Source organism: Alosa alosa, chromosome 1 (assembly GCF_017589495.1).
Source record: "Alosa alosa isolate M-15738 ecotype Scorff River chromosome 1, AALO_Geno_1.1, whole genome shotgun sequence".
Taxonomy (NCBI): Eukaryota; Metazoa; Chordata; class Actinopteri; order Clupeiformes; family Clupeidae; genus Alosa; species Alosa alosa.
In genome coordinates, this window is record NC_063189.1 from 25,926,155 (window position 1) to 25,951,154 (window position 25,000).

The 25,000-nt window shown below is 46.8% G+C and overlaps 1 protein-coding gene across 1 annotated transcript in view; it reads left to right on the forward strand.

The window, feature by feature from the left end:
* The window catches only part of hecw1b (HECT, C2 and WW domain containing E3 ubiquitin protein ligase 1b), a 48,151-nt gene that overhangs the window by 17,757 nt on the left and 5,394 nt on the right, over positions 1-25,000 (forward strand). Inside the window, 23 exon segments of the mRNA XM_048257651.1 lie at positions 1-149; positions 7,766-7,908; positions 8,893-8,993; positions 9,330-10,629; positions 11,466-11,644; positions 12,213-12,314; positions 12,611-12,761; positions 15,613-15,728; positions 15,905-16,026; positions 16,247-16,432; positions 17,514-17,648; positions 18,350-18,455; positions 18,897-18,993; positions 19,346-19,429; positions 19,742-19,848; positions 20,141-20,200; positions 20,786-20,900; positions 21,544-21,657; positions 22,914-23,066; positions 23,609-23,707; positions 23,982-24,111; positions 24,236-24,382; positions 24,730-24,844. The exon segment at positions 1-149 is cut by the window's left edge and continues 21 nt beyond it. Coding sequence (XP_048113608.1) covers positions 1-149; positions 7,766-7,908; positions 8,893-8,993; positions 9,330-10,629; positions 11,466-11,644; positions 12,213-12,314; positions 12,611-12,761; positions 15,613-15,728; positions 15,905-16,026; positions 16,247-16,432; positions 17,514-17,648; positions 18,350-18,455; positions 18,897-18,993; positions 19,346-19,429; positions 19,742-19,848; positions 20,141-20,200; positions 20,786-20,900; positions 21,544-21,657; positions 22,914-23,066; positions 23,609-23,707; positions 23,982-24,111; positions 24,236-24,382; positions 24,730-24,844 — 4,011 coding nt within the window.

Here is a 25,000-nt window from a genome sequence, read left to right on the forward strand (position 1 = left end):
AGAAGGGCATGTTCTTCAACCCGGACCCTTACCTGAAGATCGCCATCCACCCGGGCAAGCACAGCATCTTCCCCGCACTGCCTCACCACGGCCAGGAGAAGCGCTCCGGCATCGTCTGCAACACGGTCAACCCCGTCTGGCAGAGAGAGGTGAGTCCCGGCCACAGTGTAACGCAAGAGAGGAATGCCCTCAAAACTGTACTGTAAGCCTCTCTTTAGGTTTCTGGTGTGTGCACTTACATTACTTTACAACATGATAAAAGTGAGCACACACACACACACACACACACACACACACACACACATACACAAACACAAACAAACACACACAGACGCAAAGTTACATGCAGATATACAACAGATGGTCTGATCTCAATGCAGAACCATTCAGACTCAGAGTTGAGCTGTCCTCTGTGAATGTACACACTGTGTCCATCTCTCCATCAGATGTTCCAGCCCTCTCTGTGTTTAACGAGCCTCTGTAAATAGCTTCAGTGTCCGATCGACTACTGGCTAGTGTCTCCCCATACTCAGCCTTCATTAGGGCCACACAAAGAGCCGTTTTTTTTGTTTTGTAGCTTTCACTTTTTCACTCATTCAAAACACATCACAGTTTACACACATCGCAGTTTTCAAAAAACACCAAGTTTACTTTTTCTAAACACACCACACAAATAAAAACACTTGTGAACCAAACTTTAAATGTGTGGAATGTGCCTTGCATTACAAAATCCATTCAGTGACCACTTCTTCTGAAATCCATGAGTATCTCTTTCAGTCACTGATCACCATCAGCTTTGCATTGCAGCTTTGCATTGTTGTGCTGTGCAGCTTTGCAAACTCTGGTGGGGAACTGACGTGCTCAGTTCTATGTTGTGGGTGTTAAGGGCTCCAAAAAAAGGAAGTGAGAAAAATGACATCGCATATGTATTTGAAGTGTGAAACATGTCGTCACGTCATGTAACACTAGCTGAAAATGACATTTTCTAATGGTTGCTTGGTTTCTCAATATATCCCTTATGTGATACAATTCTCTGTTATGATATCGAGATATGATATGATATGATGTCATGAGTAGTTCCTTGTGGTTAGCAGGTTGTCCAATTGTACTTGTGAGACTGTGTTGCTACACCCGTGGTTTTCAGTGAAACAGATAATGTTTTTTCACTTAGGTGTAGTGGTGTGGAGGATGTGGTTGTGTGGGCCTTAAATTCAGCTGAATCAGCCACTGCTTTCCTTATCAGTTCCACACAGAGCTTGTCTGCATGAGATGTTTTCTCTGCCCTGCACTGTGCACAGCACGGATGTGAGTGTGAGGAGAGTGTATCACCATGGTTGCCATGCACCTCAGTTTATGTATGAAGTCATGTAACTTCAGTGTGGGTGAGCACTAGGGTTGCAAAGGGGCGGAAAATTTCCGGTAAATTTCCGGAAACTTACCATGGAAAGTTAAGCTGGGGAATTTTGGAAATATTCCAAATTGGAAACTTTAATGGAATTAAAGGTGATTATGGTAATTAACTGTGAATTCATACAAACTGTAAACAAACATTTTGTTTCGTAATAAGCAATTTGATTTGAATGTTTGTATTTTCGCTTAGCTTAGCATACAAAGTTAACTAGCATGCTAGCGGGAATCCCATTCTCTGCCTATTGTTTACTAGCATGCTAAACTAGCAACACTGAACTGCCCAAGATACACCACACCACACCACACCACACCACACCACACCACTCAACAACAAAATCCGATTGGTTGGAACCTTTTTTTCCCATGCACGTGAACGCACCATAGGTTTCCTTTATGTCTAGCCTATATGCTGATTGCTTTGTGCATGTGACTGACTGATGTGCAGGGTACAAATTCGACTGAAATTGCATTAAATCAGGTTGTTTTAACTAATATTATGCTCTAGATGGGGTTTTGTCCACTACGTTTAAGTTCCCTGTTATAGACTAACTTTCCATATTAAAAATTCCCAGTTTATTCCCATTAATTCCCGTTTATTCCTGTTAATTCCCATATATTCCCGTTAATTCCCATGGAAAGTTTCCAACTTTGAAAATTTCCAGAATTTTGCAACCCTAGTGAGCACAGATTTATATATATATATATATATATATATGTGTGTGTGTGTATACATGCGTACAGTATGTGTGTGTGTGTGTGTGTGTGTGTGTGTGTGTGTGTGTGCGCGCATATTCACACATATTCAACATGGTGTAGGGTGGCTCTGTGTGTATACATGTGTGTGTGTGTGTGTGTGTGTGTGTGTGCGCAAATTCACACATATTCAACATGGTGTAGGGTGGCTCTGTGTGTATCTCCTAGGCTTGGACTCAGCTCATGGGGCTGAGTGAATCCGTCAGATCAGGATCATGTGAGGGAGAGGAGAGGGAGATGGCCTGGCTGCAGAGCATTGAATATAGGTCAAGTCATGGAGAAGGTGACAGGCATGGAGATGGAGGGAGAGAGAGATATATCGATACAGGAGCTAGAAGGAGGAGGGAATAGAGAGAGAGAGAGAGAGAGAGAGAGAGAGACACACATTCTGTCGTGTAGGCTGCCTTTAAACAGAGAGTGAATGAAAGACATAAGGAGAGAAGGAATGGATGAATGGGTGGGTGGGTAGATGGATGGATTGATAGATAGATGGATAGATGAGTGAATGAATGCATGAATGTGACAGAGAGAAAGAATGAGAATGAGAGCGTGGCAGAGGAGTAGGCAGAGAAGGGAAGATAAGAGAAGGAGTGAAAGCTGAGTGAACACTGAGGTTAATGTCCCTTTCATCTGCCTCTTAGAGGAGGGAGGAAGAGCTGGCTTGGTGACTCAAGCTTCGGTTAATGACTCCCTCAGAAGTCTTCTCCAGGTTCTCTCTCTCTCCCTCCATCTCTTCATCTTCAACTCCCTCTCCTCCATCTCTCTCCCTCATCTCTTTCTCCCTCACCTCTCTCTCTCTCCATCTCCTCTCTCCCTCGCTCCACTGTCTGCCTGTCATCATCCTTGTCTCAGTCCCAGTGCCACATCCCCTGTGATGTGAGCAAGGTTAACAGCCTGGTAACATATGCAGCCACACACTCCTGCTCCACACACACACACACACACACACACACACACACACACACACACACACACACACACACACACACACAGACACAAAAGCCTTTGTCTAGATAAAGATTGGTTATGGCTAGTGTGTACATATGGCTACACATAAAACATACTCAAGGCAAGTAGTGTGTGTGTGTGTGTGCATGTGTATGTGTATGTTTGCGAAGCTCACACCAGCAGAGAAAGAGAGAGAGAGATGGAAGTCACATGACCCACGTTATCTGCACAGCAGGGGAGCCCAGAGGGTTGCCGTGGATACGGAACCATGGTGACTGGTGGTGCAGATATGAAAGAGCTGCTGAATGGAGGGGCAGGAGAGTGTGGGAGTGTGTGTGTGTGTGGGGGGGGGGCAGATCAGCAAAGGCAGCGTGGCGTCCAGTGCCCCTCTGTGCCCCTCCAGCTATGCAGGATGACAGAGGCTCAGAGGTGGAGTGTGGCTGGCTGGGTGGGTGGATGGGTGGCTGGGTGGGTGGATGTTCTTTTTTGTCTTTTTTTTCTGGTCCTGTTTCAAATTCAGAGCAGGTTTGCCCTTCATTCAGGGACTGCAGCCTTTCTCCGCTGAGTTTTCAGAGGCATGGGAGCCAGGGATTAAATGACACATACAAACACACACACACACACACACACACACACACACACACACACACACATGTATACACATATACATCCATACTTACACTCAGGGGCGGACTGGCCATCTGGCATGCCGGGCATTTTCCCGGTGGGACGATGCACCTTTTGGGCTGATAAATTAAGCTGTATAATTTAATTTGTTTTCCCAACAATCGGCTCAAAGGAAAGACAGTCAGCAGCCCATTGGTTCATTTTCCATATTGACACTGGACTGATCCAATAACAGCTCTTGTTTGGCCCCACCCCTCCCATTTTGGCTCAGAGCCAGGATTTTGTGAGCGCAACAAAATAGCTACTCGAAGTAGCCTACACGTAGGGTTGCCAACCGTTCATCGGAATCGTCCCGTATTTGAAAGGAAAAAGATGTGTTCCGTATTGAACTGCCGTATTGAACTAGACTGACGGAAATGTAGGCTACAAAACGTCAAGTCATATTAATGCACAAGCCAACTAAGCTGTAACAAAAGACATTATTGCTTGTATAGGCTAGCCTACTTGAATATGGAGATCATGTGCTCCATGGCTACCTCTGATCAGTCAGAGTGATAGTGTAGGCTACACAGAGGACAATAGGTCAAGATTGTACTTTCTGTAGAGAAGGGCCTTCTGAACACAGCAAGTGTTTGCGGTCAAAGAAACGTTAGCCTGTCCATCAGCTATTTATTCTTCATAGCTCAGGTTTTTACTAACCTCAGTCTGTCAATGCAGTCTGCCAGCTGAAGAATATGGCAGTTGTTGGGGTGTGCCATAGCTTTACGTGTATATTTGGTTAACAAGAAAATTAAGCAAAGTAAGAGGACAGAAGGTTATCTGAAGATAGAAAAGTTTCCATGACAACACCCAAAAACGATTTGTAAAGTGGATTAATGTCATATCCCTTATTGGTTTGCCAAGACATCAGTAATCTACTGAGAAGGTGGACACTAAATTCTGATTGGATTGTTGCATATAGGAAATAGGAGAACCTTTGACCCCTTTGTGAGGATAAAGGATGGAGCACTGGTGCTTCAGCCTCAAATTTGGTGCAGATCTCAAATTGTATAAGTATAAGTATATATTCTCTTTTGATCCCGTGAGGGAAATTTGGTCTCTGCATTTATCCCAATCCGTGAATTAGTGAAACACACTGCACACAGTGAACACACAGTGAGGTGAAGCACACACTAATCCCGACGCAGTGAGCTGCCTGCTACAACAGCGTGGGTGTTGTCATGGAAACCTTTCTATCCTCAGATAACCTTTTGCCCTCTTACTTTGCTTAATTTCCTTGTTAACCAAATATACACGTAAAGCTATGGTCACACCCCAACAACTGCCATATTCTTCAGCTGGCAGACTGCAATCAGCAAAATAAAGAGCTGACTGACAGACTGAGGTTAAAAACCTGAGCTAAGAAGAATAAATAACTGATGGACAGGCTAACGTTTCTTTGACCGCAAACACTTGCTGTGTTCAGATGGCCCTTCTCTACAGAAAGTACAATCTTGACCTATTGTCTTCTGTGTAGCCTACACTATCATTCTGACTGATCAGAAGGTAGCCATGGAGGACATGATCTCCATATTCAAGTAGGCTAGCCCCAGGGTTCCCAAACTTTTCCACGACAAGGCCCCCCAAATACCACTAGGTTCTGGCCAAGGACCGCCTTGATGTTTTATTAATTAAACCCATCAAAAATACTACGGCAAATGTAAAAATACATTAAGCTAATCTAATAATTATTTTAGCCACAACCACATCACGATGGAGCATACAGTGTGTAACATTTTATTTGGGGCTTTCTGCTATATGAGAGCCACCACTCTACTATTGTTCCCAGTCATTATCATGGGAAATATGTTCAGATATGCGTCACATTATTATAATGGCATTGTATAACAACCCTCATAGTATATTTTAAATGTTTCAAATGTATTTATTTCTTGCTTTTATTTTTCCCTCCAACTTGCTGAGGCCCCCCTGGCACCCCCTCGTTGCCCCCCACTTTAAAAACTACTGGGCTAGCCTATACAAGCAATAATGTCTTTCGTTACAGCTTAGTTGGCTTGTGCATTAATATGACTTGACGTTTTGTAGCCTACATTTCCAGTAGCTAGTAGTCAGTCTAGTTCAATACGGCAGTTCAATACGGAACACATCTTTTTCCTTTCAAATACGGGACGATTCCGTATTTTACGGAAAGGTTGGCAACCCTACGTGTAGGCTACTTCGAGTAACTATTTTGATGCGCTCACAAAATCCTGGCTCTGAGCCAAAATGGGAGGGGTGGGGCCTTACAAGAGCTGTTATTGGATCAGTCCAGTGTCAGTATGGAAAATGAACCAATGGGCTGCTGTCTTTCCTTTGAGCTGATTGTTGGCAAAACACAAGTCAATTATATAGACTATTTTATCGGCCCAAAAGGTGCATCGGCCCACCAGGAAAATGCCCGGCATGCCAGATGGCCAGTCCGCCCCTTCACACACACACACACACACACACACACACAGTTCTATTCTCAGCAAAGACATTTTAATAATGGATCACTCCCACTTCATCTCCCTCTCTCTCCCTCTCCCTCCCTCTCCCTCTCCCACCTCTTTGCATGTTGGAGAGAGCCTTACTTAGATGGCTCCTTTGCAGGGACACTGAGGCAGACTTAAGTAGTTGCTGCAGTTCCACAGTCCCTGGTATATCCTCAGTACACTCACTTCTCATGGCTCTGCCTCGTCATTATAGTTGAGCAGGCAGTGAGTGTTAGCAAGGACCACCGATACAGTATTTAGCCTGAAAGGCTTTGCATGACTCATGGCTGTAGCCTTAATCCTTCCTGCTGCTTCACGGTAATACTGGGCACTTATTTCAGGCACTCATCATCCAAATATCTCACTTTGCAGCGTTCAATCTTTGCCAGACTCAGTCCTTTCACTACCCTTTTGTTCTTATTTAAGTCTTTCATAAGTGTTACTGACTTCATAAGTGTTGCTGATCTTTTCAAATGGAATTGTGCAGGTTGATAAGCACCTTTTTGCTGATAAGCAAAAGGTTAGATTGATAAGCACCTTTTTGAGAAAAAGATAATGTATATTTATTTTGAGCCCAACTGACGTATTGACCAAGTAGCACACAAACATAGTATTATACCTGTCATTGCATATTAGCTTTTATGCTTTTATGAATGCTCGGCTAGCTGAATGTCAGCACCCAGATGCACACACACACTCATATGCAGACACACACATATGCAGAGCAAGTTCTTTTTATCCAGAGATCACAGTCTATAGAGTTTCTCTCATTTCTCTGAACAGTCACATCAAATACAACATAAACCTCACAGTCTCTGGGCCTTCATTTGAAAGATGGGTTAAGTGCAAAGTCTAATTCTTACTTAAGTCTAATCATAACTAATTTAATAACTAAACAAAGTCAATTTGCTAATATAATACAATGGACAAGACAAGATAAGGGCAAGCATTGATGAATTAGCTCAATGCTCCTACATGCCAGACAAAAGCTATAGCTTATACTGGAGAACTCTGCTTGTTGACCGACTTAGCACTTTGCCTTTGAAATGAGGGTCCTCAGTTACAAATCTCACACTGGCACCTTCTCACCCAAACACACACAGACAGAATGCAGGGTCAGCACCCTGGACAGCGCTGCAGGGGCTTCTGTTGTGATTCTGTACGGCGCTACAGCTGTTTACAGAAGGGTGGACGTGATGAGGGCAGTCTTCATAGTAATAAGCCTCACCCTGGTCTTAGGATTTGCTCCAGCCTTTTTGATCCCTTTAATACTCTCAACTTTATCGTTTTCTAATATCTCCTCAGGCCCTCGCTTTCTCACCCTCCATTTTACTATTTCTCCCCCCCCCCCCTCTCTCTCATCTCTGTTGTATTAATAATGGTATTGACTTTTTTCTACCCCCCCCCTCCACCTCTCTCTTTCTTTTCTCTCTCTCTCTCTCTTTCTTTCTCTCTCTCTCTCTCTCTCTCTCTCTCTCTCTCTCTCTCTCTCTCTCTCTCTCTCTGTGTTGCAGCGGTTTAATTTTGTTTCTCTGCCCACGGATGTCCTGGAGATCGAGGTGAAGGACAAATTTGCCAAAAGTCGCCCTATCATCAAGCGCTTCCTGGGCAAGCTGTCGATGCCTGTACAGAGATTGCTGGAAAAGCATGCTATCGGGTATGCAGAGAGAGATTATATATTTGATTTAAACCAGAGGCTTTATTCAGTTAACACACTCATATTATAATATAATTGCAAAATCCATTATAATATCATGCCAATAATGCTTTTCAAATGCAAATGAAATAAATAGTAATTGTAGTTTACCTTAAAGAGTTGGGGGGGGGGGGGGGGGGGGGGGGTTTAACACTTTTTTATCAGACCACTTACACCGATAAACCACATACTTTTCATTGATAATATCAATCATCAATCAACAAAGCTTACCATATCACATGCATCACAAGAGAAAAACATGGTAGGGAGAGAGAGATAGAATGGGAGCACTTTAGAGAGAGAGAGAGAGAGAGAGAGAGCCCACCAGTGTTTATGATTTATACCATGCCAGATTTATAAGTCGGGGGATAAAATGAAACATGATAATATCTCTTGTATGTGACCTCCCCCCAGGTCATTTAATGCCATGCTGAATATTAGGGCTGCTCTCTGCCTGCTAATGTCTACTAATGACTCACTGGAGCCCAGGAGGTCACCCCGATCTGGGCTGAAGGCTAATTGAAAAGGGGATGAGAGGGAAAGGGCTTTGCTGCTAAAATGATCACCATGCTTAATGTCAGACCTAATCTGCTTTCTGTTCACCTTCTCTTCTCTTCTCTTCTCTTCTTTTTCTCTTCTCTTCTCTTCTCCTCTCCTCTCTTGTGTTCTCGTCTCGTCTCGTCTCATCTCATCTCTTCTCCTCTCCTCTCTTGTCTTCTCTTTTTGTCTCTTCTCCTCTCTTCTCTCTTGTATTCTCTTCTCTTGTCTTCTCCTCTCTTCTCTTCTCCTCTCTCCTCTTCTTTTATCTTCTCTTTTCTCTTCTCTTCTCTTCTCCTCTCTTTTCTTCTGTTCTCTTCTCCTCTCTTCTCTTATCTTGTCTTTTCTTGTCTTTACTCCAACCTCCTCCTGTTCTTCCTGCCTCTGTGCTGTCTTCCCACCCTGAAGAGATCGGGTTGTCAGTTACTCCCTGGGCCGAAGGTTACCCACAGAGTATGTCAGCGGTCAACTGCAATTCAGATTTGAGATCACCTCCTCTATTCATCCAGGTTCAAGCAACTTTTTCAAGCCTCTTTTTTGTCTCTCTTTCTGTCTGTGGCTGTTTCTCTCTGTTTATCAGTCTCTATCTGTCTATTCTTCTCTTCTTTCAAAAGAAGAGACAGAACTGACTAGTTTCATGGTTTGCTCCCAGCTCACTGGTTTGAGCACTGGTTGTGACTGTTTTGCAACTTTGTCCTATGAGTAACCTTCCTATAATTTTGTAAGCTTTAGCAATAATCTTGTGCTGTGTGTGTATCTGTATGTGTATCTGTATGTGTGTGTGTGTGTGTGTGTGTGTGTGTGTGTGTGTGTGTGTGTGTGTGTGTGTGTGTGTGTGTCCACAGATGATGAGGACATGTCTCTGAGCACGGAGCCGGAATGTGCCACCGTGCTGGAGGAGCCCGAGAGGGAGGAGCTGGATGGCCCCGGGGAGGAGGGTGGACAGACGGGCGCACGGCGCCGCGCCACCCAGGCCGAGGACACCATGAGCCTGGACCAGGCGACTCCAGAGCTGCCGCTGGACGGGGAGCCCACAGGGGCCCCGGACATCCCCATGGACACAGAGTCAGTGTCCACATCTGCGTGTGCGCCAGGCGGGTCTGCAGGGTCCCAGGAGGAGCTACAGAGCCAGCGAGGGGAGAGGGAGGAGGCTCAGGGAGGAGCGCTGGAGGTGCAGCAGGAGACGCAGGAAGAGGAGGAGGAGGACGAGAGGAGGAGACACCCCAGGGGAGAGGATGAAACGCAGCCCCACACCGAGGCCATGGGCCGGCCCTCGGGGCAGCAGGAGTGTGGAGGCGAGCCGGTGCCTGATGAGCCCATGGAGGTCGGAGGAGGAGCAGAGTGGGACAGTCGTAATGGGGCGGTGCTGTCCACAGCGATGACGCCAGTGGCCGAGGAGTGGGAGGAGGAGGATACGGGCGGCAGAGCCGGGGCCTCCGCAGAGCCAGGGACAGGGCAGCAGCAGGAGGAGCATCAGGAAGTGGAGGAGGAGGAGGAGGTGGAGGAGGTGGTGGTGGAGGGGATGGAGGGCGAAGGGATGGAGGGCTGCTCGCGCTGCGGCAGGCGCACCCCCCTGGGAGGAGGGGCGCGGCCCTGCTCGCTGCCCGTGTCCGAGCTGGAGACGGTCATCGCCTCGGCGTGCGGCGAGCCCGAGACGCCGCGCACGCACTACATCCGCATCCACCGCCTGCTCCACAGCCTGCCCTCTGCCCACGAGGCGGGGGATGACGGCGACGAGTCGACCTGTGGTCAGCAAAAGCCGTCGGTCAGCCAGGAGGAGGAGGAGGAAGAAGAAGATGAGGATGAGGAAGATGAAGACGTAGTGCTGGAGCCCCCATGCCCCCTCCCCGCCTAACGGCACGCCATGCCACGCCGGGCACTGCCCCGCAGCCGGTCCGTGGAGCGCCTGTCCGACCTCATCTACCAGCTGGACGGAGACGGACGGCCACTGGATGCTCAGGGCAGCAGTGGCGGGGCCGCAGGAGGAGGAAGAGGAGGAGGGGAGAGTGAGGAAGAGCTGAGCCCCGTGCCCTGTTGCAGCCGCACTGCGCTGACCGGCACCCACGGGAGAGCCCTGTCGCTGGACAGTGCCCGCCACACCCACGGCGGCGTCTTCTCCTCTCAGGAGGACGACGAGGAGGAAGACGAGGAGGAGATGGACGGCAGGGACGGGGCACGGCAGGTCAACGGTGTCCTGGGCTCCTCCGAGCCGGACCATGGGGCAGGGTCCCAGCGCAGAGAGCCAGGGACAGGGCAGCAGCAGGAGGAGCATCAGGAAGTGGAGGAGGAGGAGGAGGTGGAGGAGGTGGTGGTGGAGGGGATGGAGGGCGAGTTGGAGGAGGGCTGCTCGCTGTTGCGCGTGCGCACCACCCCGCGGAGGAAGGCGCGGCCCTGCTCGCTGCCCGTGTCCGAGCTGGAGACGGTCATCGCCTCGGCGTGCGGCGAGCCCGAGACGCCTGGGCAAGACGCACTACATCCGCGATTCACCGCCTGCTCCACAGCCTGCCCTCTGCCCACTTAGGGCGGGGATGACGGCGACGAGTCGACCTGTGGTCAGCAAAAGCCGTCGGTCAGCCAGGAGGAGGAGGAGGAAGAAGAAGATGAGGATGAGGAAGATGAAGACGTAGTGCTGGAGCCCCATGCCCCACTCTCGCCCAACGGCACGCCATGCCCACGCCGGGCACTGCCCCGCAGCCGGTCCGTGGAGCGCCTGTCCGACCTCATCTACCAGCTGGACGGAGACGGACGGCCACTGGATGCTCAGGGCAGCAGTGGCGGGGCCGCAGGAGGAGGAAGAGGAGGAGGGAGAGAGGAGGAAGAGCTGAGCCCGTGCCCTGTTGCAGCCGCACTGCGCTGACCGGCACTCCACGGAGAGCCCTCTGTCGCTGGACAGTGCCCGCCACACCACGGGCGCTTTCTCCTCTCAGGAGGACGACGCAGGAGGAAGACGAGGAGGAGATGGACGGCAGGGACGGGGCACGGCAGGTCAACGGTGTCCTGGGCTCCTCCGAGCCGGACCATGGGGCAGGGTCCCAGCGCAGAGAGCCAGGGGACGGGCGGCCGCAGTGGGAGGAGGCTCCGGCCACGCACGTGCAGAGCCCCCAGAGCAGCGTGGGAAATGGACCGTCACCGGTGGCAGGGTCCAGCGGCAGGACCGGACGTGAGTAGCAGCAGGATGACCCTGATATCACACTGTAGTAACTCTCATTTCCTTAATATATATATATATATATATATATATTAGTTCTGTTCCTGTTGGGAAGGATAATGACTCTCTGTCAATACTGTAGAATTAAATTTAAATGAAATGTTATCGTATCTGTATTGACGCAAACCTATAACCTGTAGCATACTGTAAGTGGAATTTCTTGTGATAAGTGAGACAGTGAAGTGAAGATGAAATGATACGTACTTCACTTCAACACTTGCACATGTTGCAACCCAGTTTTGCAACCCAGTTTTCCAGGGAACTATGTGCCTGTCTATGACTCTTCACTTCCTCTGTCTACACAAGCCTTTATATGGTTGTGGTTGCATCCTTAAAACACAATGCATGAGAACTTCTACAACATAGACAACCTTAATCCAAAATATAGATACCATCTTATATAGACAACATATAGTAACGTTTATCTATTATATCATTATATCTTCAGAGTACTGGTTCAATTAACAAGTGTTTAAAAACCCTCTCTTTCTCTTTCTCTTTCTCTCTCTCTGTCTTGCAGGTGACTGTCCTCTGCCCTGTAGTCATCCACCAGTCAGTCAGCTCCCGGCTCTGCGGCCTGACCCCCACCATTACCCGACCATCGACGAGCCTCTTCCTCCCAGTAAGACTCAGTCCTCTATCTCTGTCTTCCTCTCTCTCTCTCTCTCTCTCTCTCTCTCTCTGTCACTCCCACAGGCCCAAATACACACCCTACCCACTCTCATTTTTATAGGCCATGGTGTCTCTCTGGAAGCTATCAGAGTTTTATTGTAATAAATGTGCACATGTTAAAAGAAAAAGAATATAATAACAATATAATATATAAATGCATTACAAGTGTATAGATGTTATTGACTTATGCTGTAACTGCATGTGTATGTCTGCTCTGTGTGTGTGTGTGTGTGTGTGTGTGTTTAGACTGGGAGGCCCGTATTGACAGCCATGGCCGGGTCTTCTATGTGGACCACATCAACCGCACCACCACCTGGCAGAGGCCCACCACTGCCGCCACTCCAGACGGCCTGCGCCGGTCCGGCTCCGTCCAGCAGATGGAGCAGCTCAACAGGAGGTGTGTGCGTGTGCGTGTGCGTGTGCGTGTGCGTGCGTGTGTGTGTGTGTGTGTGTGCGTGTGGCGTGTGTAAAGGCGTGTGCAGCGCGTCGCGTTGCAGCGTGCGCGGTGTGTGTGTGTGTGTGTGTGTGTGTGTGTGTGCGTGTGCGTGTGTGTGTGCTTGTGTGTGTGTGTGCGCTTGTGTGTGTGTGTGTGTGTGCTTGTGTGTGTGTGTGTGTGTGTGTGTGTGTGTGTGTGTGTGTGTGTGTGTGTGTGTGTGTGTGTGTGCATGTGGGTGGGCGTGTTGTGGGGGTGGGGTGTGAAGAAGCGTGGGAGGACTTCTCTTATGCTTTATTTAATTGTGTACTTTCCCCTCTCACTCTTTGTCATGCATTCTCTATTCCTGATCTCTGCCCCTGCCTACTCTGTCTCTTTCTCATCTGTTGTTCTCTATCACTCTTTCACACTGTTTATCTATCTCCTCCTACCTGTGTCTCTCTCCCTCTTCCTCTCTCTCCGTCTCACTTGCTCAGCAAAAGTCTGTTCTTGCTTGTGTGGGTTGCTTTCACAGAACTACAGTAGAGCCATGTTCAGCAGAGGCAGATAGGTGTAAGGTGAACAGGTGGAAATGCTGCCCTTTCTAGAGATGAGTGCAAAGATTGCAAGGGACTGGCAGCGGCTTCCGATAACATGTGTGCACGCACGTATGTCTGTCTTGTTATTCCACTGTGTCGGGGTCAGGAACATGATCAAAAGTTTAGAAATGGCAACCGCTGGCAAAAACATGAGAAGACTACAGTATGTATGGTGGTGTATTTGTGTATATGTATTTAAGCTATTTATTGTGCAAAAACAGGACAAACCAAAGTCCACTCACAAGAGGGCGATGGACAGACCAAAACAAGGCCTTAAAAGCGAGCCCTGCGTTCTCAGGTCCTCATCTCAGACTACCCAAGTGCCCAGTAAATCAAAGCGTAGCCCCAAATGTAGCGTCCACTACTACAACGCCGAACTATGCCCTTTGCAAAGCCAGACATCCGCAAGAGGAGCAAACAGTTAAAGCATCATCTGCACACAGAAACCGGGAACCAGAAAACGAAAAAAAAAAAAAAAAAGAACAAAGCAAAACACATAGAGACGTAATAGCCTATGTGTCTGTCTTTCTGTCCATCTGTACATTTATCCATCTGTCCTGCCTTGGTCCTGGTAGGTGCCATTTATCATTCTCTTCATTACAACTATAGGGGTTATGTGGAGACAGGAGGGGATTGGATCAGGATAGAAACTATGCTAAGTTCTGCATTCATTGTTTCAGTAAGGTTAGATTTTCCACAGTTTAATGATGAAAGTTGTGTGCAATATTAGTTTAGTGAGGGCAGGTTTATGTGCAAAAATGGCTTCATACTGAAGGTCTGTTCAAGTGGCACTACATGAATGTCCATAAGAGGCAGCAGAAGCAGTGGGCCGCTGCAGAGGCTGGTTCTGAGGGCTAGAGGGGCCTGCTAGTTAGATGTGCTGGGCGGTTTCTGCTCAATTTAGTGATGAAGTGCCATATGCTGATGACTCAGAGGCCCCACATGTTTCCGGAGTGCAAGTGTGAGTGTGACTTCCTCATGCCTCAAGCCTGGGCCCACTCGGCTCACACGCAAACATGCCCTCTCACGCCCCCTGCTGGAGAGAAGAGAAAAGGCTTTATTTACTGCACTGTATTTTGTCAAGACAAATATATGTGAACAGGAAAGGAAAAGCAAGTGGGAGAAATAAGAACTTGTAAAGTAGAACACTTTTATGGTTAATCAAGATTCAAGATTGTCTTTATTACACCTCATTATACGGGTATAAGAGAGTAAAAATCTTGTGTTTTTTTTTTTGCTCCTCAAAAAATAAATAATAAATAATTAGTATGGTGTGTGTGTGTGTTAGTGTGGGGGGAGAAAAAGAAAAAAAAAGAAAAGTGCAAAGATTGACAAGCACAGGCTGGTTTATATTTCTCAGTAGTCTTGGCCTTCACCCTGATTCCGGAAGTGGTAAAAGATTTCTGCTTTTCTGCTCTGAGGTGCGTAACTGTTGCTTCAGAGAAGAAAGGAGGGGGGGGCTGGGGGCTAGACAGAGCAGTGAGGAAGAGGAAGATGAGGAGGCGGGGCTGCTACCTAAGGGCCTCTGTGAATGCCCTGTCTGTGGTCTGTGGCAGCCAAGGTTCTGTGATCAATGGAGGGGCGGGGTGGGGTGCTCTCTCTTATGACTCTCTCTCTCTCTCTCTCTGTGTGTGTGTGTGTGTGTGTGTGTGTGTGTGTGTGTGTGTGTACTCCCAGTCCCACTATGTACTGTGTGTATAGCATGTGTGGACAGAGTTAAAGAGAGATTTTGTGTGTGAGATTTTGAATAAGTTGAATGAGTCTCAGCCCCTGCCCTGTCACATCTTATCTGTGGCACTCAGTCAATTAGTGCTCACACTTATCTGAAATTGTTTGTGTGTGTGTGTGTGTGTGTGTGAGTGTGTGAGTGTGTGTGCTATGTTCTGCATCATAAAGCATATGATTTCATGTGCTTGTTGGTCATTAAATGCCAGTTGTAATCACACCCCTCAGATGAGTTGTGTGTTTGGTGGCTACCTCTGGTCATTATTGATTGAATCATCAGTATAACTTGCTCTATTAAGCACAGTAGTCTGCAGTCACAGGAGTCCTCGTGGATGAGAATGACCAAATAAATAAATATATGTGTCTTTCATGCTTGAGTGGAAATTCACAAGAGAAAGAATAATGCATGTCAAACTAAATCACATATTTCTCTGAACCAGTGTGATGGATGTAGAATGGATGCATCAATTTTTACGAAGTTCTATTGATGCTGACAAATCTGTTGTTGCCAGGTATCAAACGATACAGAGAACCATGGCAACGGAGAGGAGAGAGGAAGAGGAAAGCAGCTCCAGAGGGGAGAGAGCAGGCAACAGTGAGACCGCAGACTCGCCACCACCCGCCAATGGTACACCAGCTCTGTCCTCTTTCTGTGTGTGTGTGTGTGTGTGTGTGTGTGTGTGTGTGTGTGTGTGTGTGTGTGTGTGTGTGTGTGTGTGTGTGTGTGTGTTTGTGCTAAGAGAGAGACATACACACACACACACACACACACACACACGTATGTTTCTGTGATGTCTGTAGCAGAGTTGAGAAGGGATACGCCCTGTTCTCCAGGCCACTGTCAGAAGATCACGCAGCTGCTTCAGAGCCCAGCGGTCAAGTTCATCACCCACCCCGAGTTCTTCACTGTCCTCCATGCCAACTATGTGAGTACCCTTTCACCCGCTGGGTACACCATGGGCATGCTTGTCTGGTTGTGAGAGTAGATGTAATGGACTGTAATGTGGAATTAATAGGACTACTGTAATGTGATTGATTATTTTACTTTCACTGTGCTCGTGCATGTCAACATATTTTTAAAAATTATGTTTAAGTGAAATCTCTCTCTCTCCCTCTCCGTGTCTGTCTCTTGTGTGTGTGTGTCAGGGTGCTTACCGGATGTTCACCAACAGCTCCTGCCTCAAACACATGATCCTGAAGATTCGGCGAGACGCGCGCAACTTCGAGCGCTACCAGCACAACCGCGACCTGGTCACCTTCCTCAACAGGTTCGCCGACGCCCAGCTGGAGCTGCCCCGAGGGTGGGAGATCAAGACCGACCCACAGGGAAAGGTACGACTTCGCTTCCTTGTGATGTGTCCACCCAAGGCAGCCTACTCACCCAACGCATCATTTTAGTCCCTGAGATATGGACACCTACAGTACAGTTGCTGCAGCACACCCACACGAAAAGGTGCTGGTGCAGAGGTTCAAACGTTCAGTCTTCAAGCTGTCTTAAAGACACCTAAAGAGTAGGGTTCTCACCCTAGGTAGGTAGACAAGGTAGACAGCAAATAACTTAATCTCCCAAACGTTGGCTTGTTCCTTTAAGGCCTGTTACGTTATAGCCTGGTAAACCAGACCCTGGAATCTTTCAGATTAAGGGTCTGGCCACGAGTAATGAAAATGGCCCAATTCGAGGGGCGGCACCAAGCATGCATTTGAAACTCTCACTGCACGCAGTTGGATAACGCTACGACCAATCACAACAATTCATCAGTGTCAGTCATCAGTGTAGCTCGCCTTTGTCCCGCCTACACCGATTTGATTGGTCCCTCTCGCTCGAGAGATAGAAGAAATTTGGATCATTGCTCGTGGCCAGAGTATCTTGCGGGCACAATTCAAATTGTGCTCTCGCGAGAACTCTGGATTTCCAGGGTAGTTACGTTATGGACCCACAGGGAAACATAGCAACTCTGAGCTCTCTCGTGCCATCGCCCTAGGGGTGCACATCACGCCCACAGAGAGAGGCTCTGACCCATAGACTTCACTGTCTGAAGACTGCAGGGCGGTAGTGTTGCCTCCCCAGGGTGATGAACTCATCCAGAGTGTTCATTTAGAAACAATCACTTAGCATGAATATTTAAACATTGCGCAATGCCATGTAGTTTAAATTCTTAATAGCTGAATAGATGAAACAGAAATGGAAGTATTAAGATGTAGGGTAGATGTGTATCCTGTGTGAGCTGCTTTTGATGTAATGAATGTGCTGGATAGCTAAGTGTCATGTCAAAATAAAAGCATACAAAGATGCCAATATGTCAAAATAAAGGCATACAAAGATGCCAAATTGAAGTGTATTTGAAGAAGAATGTGTTTTTCTTGGGAATGGTGTGATTATGTGAGATGTAAAAGGTTGTTCCTGTGTTTGCAGTCATTCTTTGTGGACCACAACAGTCGTGCCACCACGTTCATAGATCCTCGGATCCCACTGCAGAATGGCCGGCTACCCAACCATCTCACACACCGTCAGCATCTGCAAAGACTACGTAGCTACAGTGCAGGAGAGGTGTGTGTGTGTGTGTGTGTGTGTGTGTGTGTGTGTGTGTGTGTGTGTGTGTGTGTGTGTGTTGTGTATTCTTGGGTGACCATGCCCTTTCACTTTGAAGGTAGAAGAAGCAAATATCTGCACATAGGAATGAGCTTCACAGCACAGTTGAGAAATACTGGAGATAGAAACTTGACCTATATGACCATACAGTACTACTTTGAGAACCTCAGGCCATTTATAAAAAGTGTATACTGCACGTCTACAAGAGGAATCATGTACCACTGCAGGTATTTATTGTTCCTTCTATGGACCTTCGACTCCCCAAACAGTGGGTGACTGGACTGAGTCTAGTGCAGATCTGGCACAGATCTCCCGTATCTAGGCTCCATACCAGGGCCAGCTCCATCCCCCACTCCAACCCCAATCACCTCCTCTTTGTGCCACTCAGTCAGTCAGTGCTCACACTTATCTGGAATTGTCTGATAGAGAGAGAGAGAGAGAGAGAGAGAGACAACAGAGAATTTGTGTGTGTAGAATTGGAAACTAATGCAAGAGATCCTTATTGTTGGTTGTCTCTTAGTGCTTACAATGTTTGATCTCAATTTATTGTCCTAAATTTCAACCAACACAGCATGGTCAACCCAGTGAGCTCATGCATGTCATCCATTCTGTGTCACTCATCTGTAAATGTCTCCCTCCGTCGTCTCCTCTCTCCACAGGCGTCTGATGTGTCCCGCAGTCGAGGTGCGTCTCTGCTCACGCGGCCGGGGAACAGCCTCGTGGCCGCCATACGCAGCCAAGGCCAGCAAGAGCCTGTGCCATTAGGTACCGCACATCACATCACGCCATCTCGTCTGTTGTAGGCACACTTAGCAGGCTAACACACTTAGCAGGCTAACACACTCATTATCCTAGCCTGTGGCGTGTCATAGTGAGGAGGATCTCACATTTGTAGAGAGCAGTCTACAAATATGTAATAGTAAAGTCATGATGGAAAGAGATCTAGCCATTTTTTTTCAACCCCACAGGTTGCATGCATGTGGACACACACCTGCCAAATGTGTGCAAATGCTCCTATCTTATATCTACAGTATAACCTAATGTAGGCTGAAAACAGATACATACAGATAACGCTATATATGTAATACACTTTTATTTATCTGTCGAACTGTGTGACCTACCTTTGTTTCCAGGCTATTTGTTGACTCTGTAGTCACACTTAACACTCACACCTGACTCTGTGCTTGTCTTACCTTTCCTCTACAGCCTACAATGATAAGATTGTGGCGTTTCTACGGCAACCCAACATCTTTGAGGTGCTGCAGGAGCGGCAGCCGAGTTTTGCCCGGAATCACTCGCTCAAGTATGTACAGGCTTGGTTGATGCTGGTTTGAAGGAATATTTCAGATATGAATAAATACTTATGAAATATGTTCTCCTGCCTACATTATCACAATTATGCAGTTTTGTTCATTCATTTTAAAGACAATTGCTGAGCCTTGAGAAAAAAGAACAAGTAGAAAATCTACATGTGTTTTACTTACTAAGTACAAGTATTTTGCACAGCTCTGATTGTGATACATTTTTTTATGTTTCTGTCTACACACGTGTGTGTGTGTGTGTGTGTGTGTGTGTGTGTGTGTGTGTGTGTGTGTGTGTGTGTGTGTGTGTGTGTGTGTGTGTGTGTGTGTGTGTGTTTATGTGTGGGTTCTCAGAGAGAAAGTCCACCACATCCGCACAGAGGGGACCCAGAGACTGGAGAAGCTCTCGTGTGATGCTGATCTGGTCATGCTGCTGAGGTAGGCTAAGGCATAAGAACAGCGCAGAGATGCCTGATCCAGCCGATACTTTTCACCGATTTGTGAATGATTAAAGGTTTGCTCGCCACATTTCAAGTAACTACAGTAGGTACACATTATGGGGATCACTTCACTAGCTCCTTGACATAGAAAGGTAATTAGATCACTTCAGGGGAAACCATGTTGACTGTCATTTTAGGAATTCCAAAACAAATGTTTCGGTGTTTTCCACAGCATCCCAAATGCCTCTGCACCTGTGCTTTGACTATGTTAACCATCTCTTCTTCTCTGTGTTTTTGCTCACCCACACAGTCTGTTTGAGGAGGAGATCATGTCCCACGTCCCCTTGACCACGTTTCACCCAGGGTTCAGCTTCTCCCCCCGCTGCTCCCCAGGGTCCTCACCCCAGAACTCCCCAGGTTAGTGGAGTAACACTGTTGACTTATATTGCAATCTCTGAAAATAGTAGCAGTGTTGTTAGAGGCAAATCATTGTTCTCCCTTTTGAGTTATTCCTAGAATGGTTTTTGGTCTTTTGAGAGATTAAATATGAGAGATGTGTTTCACTTGTAATATTTGAATAACACTATTTTGGGCTTGGAGTATAGTACAACGTATGCAGTCTTGTATCAGATTGTGCTCTGCAAGTGGAGGTGTTGCCCTGCATGTGTAACTGTCTTTACTGACTCCATGCTGTTGCCCGGGGCACAAGGCATTCAGGAGCGGCTGCCACTGCTCCCTGCCTGCTGTCTGCCTAGCGATAGCTCTCCAGGTCAGGGGTCACTTTCATCTGCTCTGTCTAATCTGCCCCTCCGACTTACCCACCTGATCCTCCAGCCTCTCCATCATGAATCGGCTCTACTGATCTCATCTGGAGCCTATTATTCCCCTTCCCTAATCTTGGATCTATGACAAGATTCCCTTTCTCCTGGTGTCCCTGTTGCCTGGGGCAACATGGTGTTGAATACCTTTTCTCTCCTACTGTGTATTTCTCCTGGAGTCCTCAACGTGGTGTCAGTTGATTACCTCTCCTGGTGGTCATTTTTTCCCCAGTATTTTTCATCCGGTATTTTTTAAGTCAGATGGACGCTGACCTGATGTGAGGTGGATTTGACAGATCTACATCATATCAGGGGCAGGTCTGCCCTGGAGTTATCTGGAAAAGCCCAATTTCCTCAACAGGAAATGCAGTTGTAATCTCAGAGTGCTGACCCCCCTGTTGATCCTTGGTCTATACCGACCTCGATGTGATTGTGTGGTCAGCTTGAGTCTTGTGTTATGATGAATGCATAGGACAGTGCCATAGAGAATCCTCTGAATCTCTGAATATGTTGTGTTTTTTTGTCTTTGTGCTCAGGGACACAAAGGGCCCGAGCACCAGCCCCTTACCGCAGAGACTTTGAGGCCAAACTGCGCAACTTTTACAGGAAACTGGAAGCCAAAGGATATGGCCAGGGCCCCGGAAAGATCAAGTAAGAAACCCTTGCCAGGGACACCTATGTCTAACACACACACAGAGAATAACAGACACACTGAGAAAGTGTATGTTAGATGTTGTCCTAAAACCGTACAGGCTACTTAGTGAAGTTATTTGCCATTTGCTAATGAGCATTGTTGATGTTGATGGTTCCTCGGTGTCATGGCTAAATTCCCAATCTGGCTCATTCAATCTGGCCCCCTAATCATCCCCCACTGTAATTGGCTCCTTCACTCCCTCACTCTCCACCTCAAACTGGTGTGTGGTGAGCGTTCTGGCGCATAATGGCTGCCGTGCATCACCCAGGTGGGTGCTACACATTGGTGGTGGTTATTAGTGAGGTCCCCCCTTCCATGTGACGCGCTTTGGGTCTCGAGAAAAGTGCTATAGAAATGTAATGTGTTGTTGTTGTTGTTGTTGTTGTTGTTGTTGTTGTTGTTGTTGTTGTTGTTGTTGTTGTTGTTGTTGTTGTTGTTGTTGTTGTTGTTGTTGTTGTTGTTGTTGTTGTTGTTGTATTGATATGTGTATGTGTATGCATTGTATATGTAGAATGTATGTGTATATGTTTGTGTATGTATGTATGTGTATATGCTTTATATGTACTCATTCTGTCCTCATGGACACACATTGTGTTTCAGGCTGATAGTGAGGCGAGATCACCTGCTGGAGGGCACCTTTAACCAGGTGATGGCCTACTCACGCAAGGAGCTGCAGAGGAACAAGCTCTACATCACGTTTGTGGGAGAGGAAGGGTAGGAGTCTGCCTGTCCGCAGGAAATACACACTCTTCCGTATTATACAACCTCTCTTTTTCTGGTGTTCACTGCTTTTGACCCTGAGGGCCAGATGTACATACATTTGCGAACGTAGTGTTATCAGCGTCATGGACACACCGCAGATTGCGAATGCTGTCAGACCCAAGTTTCCGTCGTATTTATCAATCGTTCAATCCTTAGTGTAAACTGTGCCTTTTTCTGCCGTTCTCTGCCCATAAACGCAATTTACGAACGTCCACGACTGAATGGCAGCGCCTACATACAAGCGCAGTTGAATGAAGTTAACTGATGACAACATTAAAAAGAATCAAACGTTTAGCGATCATGAAATAATACCATACATGATAAGATGTAAACAAGCAGGGAGATAATGAAGATCAGTAGTTCTACTCAAACTACTTGTGCACGTAGGCTATGGAAGATTGGTCAAATCTAGCAAGTACAGTAGGAAAGTTTAAGTGAATGACGTGAAAGTGAAAGTAAGACATTCGATAGGCCAAGTTGAGGTTGCTTTTGGTAGTACAAATACTTTCACCACAAAAACTGGTGCTCTAAATAGCAATTATGTTGTCTTCGCTAAGGTGAAAGGTTCTCTTATTGCGATTTGAACTGCAATTTGGATTAACACCTGCTTTTATAAGGCGGAAGTATTTAGGCGCAGAATAGACGTGCGCTTTCAGGAGCAGTCTTTGTACATACCGCGGAATACATAATTAGGTGCTCTTTACTCTACTCCAATCTTTTTACGCTAAACTCCCACTTTCCCCTGGATCCTCCCATGAATGCATGACATGACAAACGCAATCTGCCACTTTCAGCTCCCGCAACAGGCAGTTTGTGCCTTTACATCATTGCGGCCTGTTTGTACATACCTCGCAATGATTTTACACGCACATTGCGAAACAAATACGCCTGAAGTGGGTGCAAAAGCGTTAGTACATCTGGCCCTCAGAGTGATTTACTATTGCACAATTTTAATCTTAAATCAGTTATGGGCATCTTATGAGACTTATATCAAACTTACTTAAATCAGTAGTGTATATATACAAGACATGGGTGAGATTTTCTGAGTTTTAATTTCCATTCAGAATTTACTATATCTACTTAATACCCCTAGATTTGTCTGTAAAATGGGCCCACTGTATGTCATTGATGTTGTAAGTCTCATCTTGGCTGTCTGTCTGTGTGTGTGTGTGACCTCCTGCCTGCTGCTGTCCGTCTCTCTCCCTCAGCTTGGACTACAGTGGCCCGTCACGTGAGTTCTTCTTCCTGCTCTCCCAGGAGCTCTTCAACCCGTACTACGGCCTGTTTGAGTACTCCGCCAACGACACCTACACCGTCCAGATCAGCCCCATGTCTGCCTTCGTGGAGAACCATCTGGAATGGTGAGGCCCCTCGCACCCGCCTCTCATAAACACGCACACTTCCTGTTTTGGAAGAAGCAGGAACGAGAGGCAGTTTTTCCCACAGTGATATATTAGCTAGTGGTGCGTTAAGCACCGGGTGAAAAGATTAGGAAATAAATGGGCTTCCGAATACTGTTGTGCAGAGAGTGCTAAGAGTGCCCTGTATGTTTAAGGAGGATACAGTAGACAAGGCCTGCTATTGTCATTGGATGTGTTTCTATTCTGGACATAAGAGTCTAGAGTGACCCTCACACTCTCCATAAATAGACAGTGTAGCTTGAGAAAGCCCTTCCCGGAAGTATAAACTATTGTGAAAACTAGTCAATGTAATTTATGCTGTCTTTTTTTGGGGGTGGGGGCTATTTGCATGGGTCTCCTGTTTCAACTTTACTTACAGTACTACAATGAATGATTTTTCAGTTTCTGACAGTTTTATAAGAGAAGGGTACCAAGCATAATGTGTGCACAGGTGTGGATTTGTCTTTGTGGTGTTGTGTTCATGTGCATGTGTGTGTATTCAGGTTCCGTTTTAGTGGGCGTATCCTTGGTCTGGCCCTAATCCACCAATACCTGCTGGATGCCTTCTTCACACGACCATTCTACAAAGCCCTCCTCAGACTGTGAGTTCATCATTACATTCACTTAGTCCTTTACACTGATTCTTTTATGTGAATAATGTCAATGAAAACAACAAAAAGACAAGGTATGTTATCAATTGATATTCATAGATATATGAAAAGTCTAAAGACTACTGCTAGTTGAAGAGCTGTTTTGAGATCTTGTGATCTGTGAATCCAAATGCTCGCATTCCATATGCACAGGAAATAGCCTACATGTATAAGGTCAAGCCATTCATGAGGGCTATGTTTCATGAGCGCTGTTTGTCATTGGCAGAGCAACTGATCTCAGTGACCTGGAGTACCTAGATGAGGAGTTCCACCAGAGTTTGCAGTGGATGAAGGACAACGACATCACCGACGTCCTGGACCTCACCTTCACAGTCAACGAGGAGGTCTTCGGTCAGGTGAGAGGCCCCCCCATGGGCTAACAGATACCCCTACAGCCAACATTAATGGTAACAAATATAGCCAGTGTTATATGGTAACATTGTTTATGTACAGCACTGAAAACACAAATTGTGGTGACAGGTAACAGAGCGGGAGCTGAAATCGGGTGGAGCAAACATCCAGGTGACGGAGAAGAACAAGAAGGAGTATATTGACCGCATGGTGAAGTGGAGGGTGGAGCGAGGGGTTGTTCAGCAGACACAGGCCATGGTCAGAGGCTTCTACGAGGTATGCCAGGACGGGTCAAGGCACATCGTTTGGACATTCTGTATATTTGCACACCCTGTTGTATTTCTCTTTCATACACCCACACACACACACACACACATTTAAATTCTTTATTTGGATTAGAAGATATATCATGGCATATATCATGGCATAATCCAAATTTGACAGAAAGGTGTACAGCAACAGCCAATATCCCAGAGCACACACACACACACACACACACACACACACACACACACACAGTCTATTTGTCTCTCTCTCTCCTCCTCCTCCTCCTCTGGGCTTTGCAGTAGCTGTTGGGCTGAGTGGTCAGATGTGTGCCCTGAGCTCTGTGTGTCTGTGTGCAGGTGGTGGACTCTCGGCTGGTGTCCGTGTTTGATGCCAGGGAACTGGAGCTGGTCATCGCAGGCACAGCAGAAATCGACCTGAACGACTGGAGGAACAACACCGAGTACAGAGGAGGTCAGAACCAGGCAGCCCATATTTTACTGACCGCAAGGACACAATCATTTCTCATTCAAAAATAGCATTGTGCTGCACAGCAATAGTATAAAGCCATTATAATTACACACATACATACATACAAGCTACTGGAAAATGGAACTCAATTCCACTACA